Source organism: Tupaia chinensis, unplaced genomic scaffold (genome assembly GCF_000334495.1).
Source record: "Tupaia chinensis unplaced genomic scaffold, TupChi_1.0 Scaffold144171_2, whole genome shotgun sequence".
Lineage (NCBI taxonomy): Eukaryota > Metazoa > Chordata > Mammalia > Scandentia > Tupaiidae > Tupaia > Tupaia belangeri.
The window spans coordinates 1,854,302-1,861,877 of NW_006204028.1; the positions used below are offsets into that span (position 1 = coordinate 1,854,302).

Genomic DNA, 7,576 nt, shown 5'->3' on the forward strand with positions numbered 1-7,576 from the left:
CTCTTTCTGGTGAGCGCACATGCTCTATGGTAAAAAGCTCTCAAAAAAAAAAAAAAAGAAAGAAAAAAAGCTACCAAAAGCAATCTGAGCTGTTTTCCCCAAATTCTAACCTCTCCGACTCTGGGCACCAGACCCAGAATAGAAGAGCCTGGGCAGGAGGATTTCTGACTCTCCCTATGAAGGTCATGGCACCAGGAGAGAACAAGCCAATGGGAAGAAAGGAGAGAACTTTTTACGCCCTCATGCACTTCAGAAATGCTTAGGGTCTTAACTTGGTGCCCTGTACTTGGTACAGAGGACTAAAGGGATGAGGAAAGGGCACGGGGGGGCCAGAAAGTACTTGGATTCTGACCCCAAGGCCTGAGTGTCACTTTGAGTCATCCCTCATGATCCCACGACTGGCCCCCTCCCTACTTCAATACCAAGAGATACCCCAGTGAGGTCCAGCCAGCAGAAGACAGTCCAGAAGCCCAGGATGCAGGTGAGCTTCCTGGGGGCTGCCATGTGGGAGGTAGGGGAAGAGGTGTGTGCTAGGGTCCTGGGACCGGGTGAGGGGCCTACTGTGGTTCCGGGGATTAAAATGCAAGGGACAGGGAAGATGGGATGAAGCCCAGAGAGGCTTCCTGCAGGAAGTACCTGCCCTTAGGCTCACTCTGGGGAAGAGACTGGATGATGGCGTGCAGGCCTCTGCTCCCTTGACTTTCCTTGGTCACAGGTCTGTCCCTGAGTGGGGCTGCCCATAGGTGGCCTGCTCACCTGTCCAGCTAGAAGAGTGTTTGAAAGCAGGCAGGGCACCAGATTCACCTGCTGATTACAGGGTTTGGGGCTCAGGGCCAGCAGAGAGGTGAACATCCAGCCCTCCTAGCCCTGAGTGCCCTGGAGACCCAAGTCCTTTCACTCTACCCGCAATGCCAAATGAGAAGCCCTTGGGTCAGGACAGGAAAAAGCCACTAATGAAGAACCCCAGGGTTTAGATAGAGGCCCTCCTGTCCTTTGTGTAGGATGGCAGTCCCAGCCCAGGCAGGCTACCCTGAGAGTCAGGACTGGCTCCTGCAGATGGGTTTTCATGGAGCCGGCAGCACTGGGACCCAGCTTGTTTCCAGGACCAGGCACCGGGGAGAGGAGTCAGAGGCAGCAGTCCAAAGGGTGTGTGCTACCGAGAGGGCAAGAGGATGCTAATATCTGCCCGCCCATCCCTCCAGCCACTGCCAAGCTGTTGTGCCACCCTTCAACTACCGCTCTGCTCATCTGTCCCAGGAAGCAGCCACCTGCTCAGGGACACTGTGCAGAAAGGAGCAACCACTTCTGTCCTGGCCCTTCCCATTTCTCCAGAGGACTAGAAGGGACAGCTGGGACCTGTGGAGACAGCCCCCACCAAACTCCCCTAAGCACTAGCCCAGCTGGGCTTGGTACCTGGGACCTCCATGCAGGATGCCAAAGTGAACCCCTAGCCCCAACCCTACCTTTGCCAAGAATCATTAGGAGGTGGGGAATCTAGGACACGGCCTGAGAGATGAGGCAACAAGTTTAAGGCAGAAGCCCACAATGGAGAGGCTTCTTTGACTTCAATCCCCAGGACTCCTGCCTACAGGGCAGAGAAGGGTATTGGAAGGAAGACATTAGACTCTATGAGCCCTGCTCTGGGGCTGCAGCAAGTACTGCCTACCTCCAAGGGCCAAGAATGACTATCCTGGGGCCAGCAAGTGGTTTAGTGGTTAAGGCGCTGGACTCCCACACGGCTGATCACGGTTCGAGTCCTGGACCCAGCAGCTTGAACATGTCAGGTACATGTACATGCATGCCCAAAATCCAGAGAAGAATGGAAGAGAAAGGGTTGGGGCATGGCCATTCCTCCTGGGCGGGAAGGGGGGGGCATTTTTACTTTATCTCTCTCCATCTCTCTGTTTCCCTGTCTCTCAGAGTGCATGTACTCTATAGCAAAAATCTCTCTCTCAAAAAAAATGTCCATCCTCCAACTGCAGTTTCCTTCCTGGCCCCTCCAACTTGAAGCCAAACCTCTAATGATCTTGGTTGGGATGACAATGAAGGCAGCACTCAGTCCACTCTAGACCCTCACTGAATATTTCCGAAACCAGGTATCTCTGCCGCTGTCTATAAGTTGGAATAAATGAGGAACCAGAAAAGAATGTGCACTTCGTGTGTCTAGTTCCTTGGCTGGGCAGGAAGAAGCCATCTATCATCTATTCTGCCTGGCCATTGGAAGGATCTTGGTACTCCAGGGCAGATGGGGCCTGACCAGGCTTCTCAGGTGGCTCTCCAGCCGCCCCACATGCTCTCTGTCCTGGACATGCAGGGCCGGGGAGGGGCCTACCGGGCAGCCACCTGTGGGGCTGCCCCTCCAGCTCCCTTTGCATGTGCCCCCCACATACCTCCCATCCCCAGAGCTAGCACATCGCTTTTAGAGGGCCTAGGAGAGGAAGATGCACAAATGTCTGCTCCCGGAGTTGGTGCAGCAGCATAAAGGGAGTGTCTGCACCTCAGTTCGTCCTGCTGGTCATGCTTTCCCAGTGAGGTCACTCTATGCCAGCCTCTGGAGTGGAACCGTCTGGAAGGAGGTAGACCCCTGCCCTGACCATGCGGGAGGGTGGGGGAGAAGGGGTCAGCTCATCCCAGCATTCGTCATGGCCACCCTGCGCCTGCTGCACCACTGCAATCCTTTTACAGGATCCAGGAATAGAAGAGTCTCAGGCACGACCCCTTCTCTGCCTCCCTCCCCCAAGATAGTGCCAAAGCAATTCTGTCCCCCGGTCAGTCTCCTCTGCTCATTTCCTCACTCTGACAAGCCTGGTCCCCACTTCGAGGCTCCCCCTCAGTATGCACTAGAGAACACAGGTAAGGACCAAGAAACGTGCAGGCAGCGCCGTCCAGGTTTGCCCCCAGTTAGCACAGGCAATGACCAACTTTATTGGTGGCCCAGGCCAGGTCTCCCGAGAGTTTCCCAACAGTAACATGAGAGCCTCCAACGGAGTCGCCATCAGGCAGACCTCGTCCTCGGGAGGCTTTGCGGTCATTCCAACACTTGACTTCTGCTGGTACTGCCCGCTCCTGTCACCTGGGCTCCAGTCTGTCCAACAGCTTGAGCCAGGACTTCACAGCATAGCTACCAGTTTGAAGGTGCCCTCGGGCTTGGTAGGAACCACATGGACAAAAGTCTTGTAGAGCACAGCGCCCTTGGGCAGCTTGGTGACCAGATCCACAGCCTCCGAGTTCCTGGGGTTGGGCACGTAGACTTCCTTAGTGTAGCGGACGATCCCCTCCTCAAGGGCATACAGGCACTTCCTCTTCCCCAGCCCTACCTGCAACACACACACCTGGTCAGCTGGATGGAGAGCCAGGTCCTTCCCAGGGGTTCAGGACAGGCCCTGGGACCAAGGGCAGGGTTCAGCAAGCTCCATCTCTGGTGCCCTTTCCCACTGTATGGCACTTCTTTGCCTTCTGCTTCTTTAATGACTCCGTAACAGAGGATGCAAAAGAAAACTCCAACAGCCAATCTTGGTAGCTACTCAGTCCCAGCGGGCTGCTGCCTGAAGCCATATCTATATAGCCATTCACAAGCCATAGTAGTCCAGCCTGCAGCTGGTAGTTAAGCCCGGAACCCACATGGCTGACTATGTATTTCAAGTCCCAGACCCAGTCACTTGAAAAACACACTGGGCATGTGTGTTTTGGCACAAAATCCCAAAAGGAGGAAGAAATGGAGAAGGAACTGCAGTGGCTCATGGCAACCCCATGGCTCACGGGGCGTGCATTCTGGCTTTCCCTCTGTCTCTCTCAAAGCATACTAGCTTTGTTATCATTATTATCAGGGAGACCTCGTTCCGATCTTAGCTGAGTCTTGGGCCCCACCACTCACCAAGTCTCTGGCATTTTGCCTATGAAATGGAACTAATGCTTACCTCACAGAGATGGGTCAGGATGAATGAGATAACATAGCCATGGAAATCAACTCAATGTTTGGCACTGAGCATCAACCCAATAAAGTAACTGTACTATTGCTGCCATGCTTAGGGGCATAGAGAGGTGGTCCTAGAAAAGTAAAAAGGGGGGCCACGGGGCAACTCACATGGGCGCCTGGGTGCCAGCGGAAATGGCGCTGAGTCCCAAGGATGTTGCCAGCGTGAACATAGTGACCTAGAAGAGAAATTCACAACTGCACTGACTCTGGGCGCCAGGGATCAGGGCAGCACAGTGAAATGCTTACACAACAGTCCCAGTGCCGCACGCCAGCCTCTAAGCCTGCCTCTGGCCAAAAGCAAGCCGTGGATGATCTACCCAGCAGCCTCTTTCTAGGTGCACCGCCAAGGTGCATACCTGCCCAACCCGCCTCAGGTCTTCCAAGCCCCTTTAACCTAGAAGCAAATGCTCTGGTGAGCTGCCTGGCGCTTACAGGGCCAGGCTTCTGCATGGTTGTCCTGCCCTTACAAGGAACCAGGAGCAGAAGGCAGGGTGTAGCTGGGAAACAGAAACCAAAGCACATCTCACCTTCCATCTTCTTGAGGCCAAAGCGTCTGCCTGATGACTTTCCACCAAGGTTTTTGGAGCTTCCACCTGTCTTCTTGGAAGCATATCTGACGGCAAGAGCTGTAGGTGGAGGAGGACTCAGCAAGGCTGCAACTGCAGAGAAAACAGGCTGTCAGAGAAGTTTCCAATCGGACGCTCCTTCTCTGTCTCAATGGGCCATTTGCTAAGCTGAGAGGTGGCAGGGGAGGTGAGGACGCTGTGTGAGGGTACAGAAGGGCCCCTGAGAGCATCGGTTTTCACAGAGTACCTGGAAGTCTTTGCCCTTTTCCCAGGGCAGAGGGTAACTCATTCCTTCTATCGTCTAGATGTCAGCATTGTGTGAGTGTGTGTGTGTGTGTGTGTGTCAGGGGAAGAGGGAAGCAGGGAAACATAAATGAAAAAATATATATATATACATCATATGCTCTGGGTCCTGAAACTTGCAGTCCTGCTGGGGAAAAACAAACACCACAGAAACAGAAGCCAGCAGAGGACACCACAGAGCTGCTACTTCACAGCCTCATTCACCCTCATGCCCAGTGTAGTAGTCAAACCACAGATCGGAGAGCTCACCAACAGGACACAGAGAGAGGTTTTCGCTTCAGCCTTCCCCCCCCACACACACACACCTTTTTTAACTATCTACTCAACTACTACCTACCGGATACCTGCCAACAAAAAGGACAGCTGTTCTGAAGGTGTTTCTACAAGCTCCTGGCCATCTCAGAAGGCTGGTTTCTTTTTCCCCAAAGTCCATCAAGCAGAGGTCCAACCAAGACTGATACACCCAGTCTTGGTGGCACAGGGGATAGCGAACCCAACTACAGTGCTGGAAGCCAAGGGCTCAGAGCTTCGGTTGACCTGGAATATGCCAAGGAGTGGGGAGGGTGTGGGCACACAGATGCCCAAGATTCTGACCAGCTGGAGAGCTAGGAAGGGGATCACGACGTAAGGAGACCCTATTGAAGTCGCCTTCCTTCCTCTCTCTCATGCACACTATCATGAATAAAGTAATATCTTTTTTTTTGAGAGGTTTTTCGCTATAGGGCGCATGTGCTTGCCAGACAGACAGAGAGAGACATAGAGACAGAAAGCGAGAAATCACGCCCCCGGGGGGATGGTCACGCCGTAATCCCCTCTCCTCCATTCTCCTCTCGGGATCTTGGGCATGCACGCACACGCGCCCGGCGTGAGTTCTAAGCCACCGGGTCCGGGACGCGAACCGTGGTCGACTACATGGGAATCCAGCAACATAGCCATTACACTAACTGCTGGTTCCCAATAAAGTAATAATTTTTTAAGGGAGATTTTTGCTATAGAGTGCATATGCTTGCTGGAAAGACAAAGAGAGAGACAGAAAACAAGAAATCACTCCCCGGGGGGATGACCATTGCTACAATCCCTTCTCCTCCATTCTCCTCTTGGGATCTTGGGCAGACATGCATGCACATGGACCCAGAGTGAGTTTAAGTTGTCAGTTCTGGGACTCAAACTGCAGTGGACTATGTGAGAGTCTGGCAACATAACCATTATGCCATCTGCTGGTCCTCAAAGTAATATTTTTTTAGAAAGAGACTGGCAGGGGCCAGCAGGTGGCATGGTGGTTAAGGAGTTAGACTCCCACATGGCCAACTACAGTTTGAGTCTCAGATCTGGTGGCTTGAATCTCACACCAGGCATGTGTGTATATGTGCCCAAAATCCCAGGAGGAGAATGGCAGAGAAGATACTACAACATGGCTATCCCACCTAGGGGGTGATTTCTCACTTTTTCTCCATCTCTCTTTCTGGTGAGTGCAGGTGCCCTATAGAAAAACAAACCAAAAAACCCCAACTCTCTAAAGTAAGTAAATAAAAATAAAAAGAGACTGATATACTGCCCTTGCTAATCTGACTTCTCTATTCTCATTAAAGGGCTCAATGACACTTAATATTATTATTTTTAATTTGCTACAGGATGTATACACTCATCAGAGAGAGACAGATGGAGAGGGAAAATGAGAAAGCACTCCCTCAGGGGATAGCCACGCCACAATCCTTTCTCCTCCATTTCTCCATTCTGTTGGAGTTGGAAACATGCAGGCAGATGCCCCCAGCTTGACCAAGGACCTAGGGGGACCAGCTCCGTCAAGCACTAGGCTACAGGCCAGCCCCTGCCCCTCAATCTACACAGAGCTAAGGGCCAGGCTTCTTGTCACCTTTTGAAGGTCTTGACTTAAATAGATGTTATCTCCTGCCCATCCCATTTTGAAACATGCGTGTACGTACATACACAGACATTCACGCTTTCTCCACAGCACTTGTCACAATTTACAACTGTTTTACACATGCTTATGCACTGCCTTATCCACTAGAAGAACTGGTCCAGGAAGGTAGGGAACAGGTCTTCGTGTTTCTGCTGACAGCCTTAACCAGAATCTGCCACAAAGACAGACCTCAACCTCGAATGAACAGAGGAACTTTCTGTGCTCCAGCGTGCCACTGTGACTAATCCCTTTTAGAAACGAAGAGATCCACACAAACCCACAGAGCAAGCGGCCCGCACAGGTCACCAACCGCCCGGGACCTGTCTGTGCTCCCGAGGCACAGGAAGGACACGAGCTTCTCCGACCTCCCCACAACACGCAGATCCGCCCGGGGAGTGTCACGTGATCGCCATCAGCTGCGCCCCCACAAACCTCGCGTGTCCCCCACGCTTCCCCGCATCCAGGGTCCTCCGCAGGGGCCCGCTCCCACCCGCCGTCTTCCCTGACGGATCTCCACCCTGCTTCCACCCCAGGCCCTCGATGGGTAAGGCGTCCCGTTACCGGCTGCCCGCGTCCTCAGCGCTAGCAGCGCCGACGCCATGTCCGCCTCCTATGCACTTCCGGCCTCGGAACGCTTCTGCTTCCGCTACCGCGAGATCTACTTCCGGGTCCGGCGTAGCTGTTCAAAGAGTGGCGCGAGGAGTTGCAGGTGAGCGGCGTGGGTCGCTGCCCCTCTAGCGAGTGGAGGCTGCTTTCCTGAGCACCCGTCCGCGGGGCGTTGGCGGTCAGGGCGTCCCGGGGCCTCTGCAG

At 53.5% G+C, this 7,576-nt stretch overlaps 2 protein-coding genes across 3 annotated transcripts in view; one reads left to right on the forward strand and one right to left on the reverse strand.

The window, feature by feature from the left end:
- Window positions 1-2,884: 2,884 nt before the first annotated feature.
- The window catches only part of MRPL27 (mitochondrial ribosomal protein L27), a 4,915-nt gene continuing 223 nt past the window's right edge, over window positions 2,885-7,576 (reverse strand). Inside the window, exons 1-4 of one of the 2 annotated variants that reach the window (XM_006166193.3) lie at window positions 7,328-7,413; window positions 4,504-4,635; window positions 4,085-4,152; window positions 2,885-3,317 (exon numbers count right to left, since the gene is read on the reverse strand). In XM_006166193.3, coding sequence (XP_006166255.1) covers window positions 3,111-3,317; window positions 4,085-4,152; window positions 4,504-4,635; window positions 7,328-7,367 — 447 coding nt within the window. In that variant the 5' untranslated portion in view covers window positions 7,368-7,413 and the 3' untranslated portion in view covers window positions 2,885-3,110. Of the gene's footprint in view, window positions 3,318-4,084; window positions 4,153-4,503; window positions 4,636-7,327; window positions 7,414-7,576 lie in introns of those variants that run through there. The other variant, XM_014583234.2, reaches the window with a different exon arrangement.
- Window positions 7,460-7,576, forward strand: part of EME1 (essential meiotic structure-specific endonuclease 1) — a 9,582-nt gene continuing 9,465 nt past the window's right edge. Inside the window, 1 exon segment of the mRNA XM_006166194.3 lies at window positions 7,460-7,475. The gene's annotated coding sequence lies outside the window, so the exon portion shown is untranslated.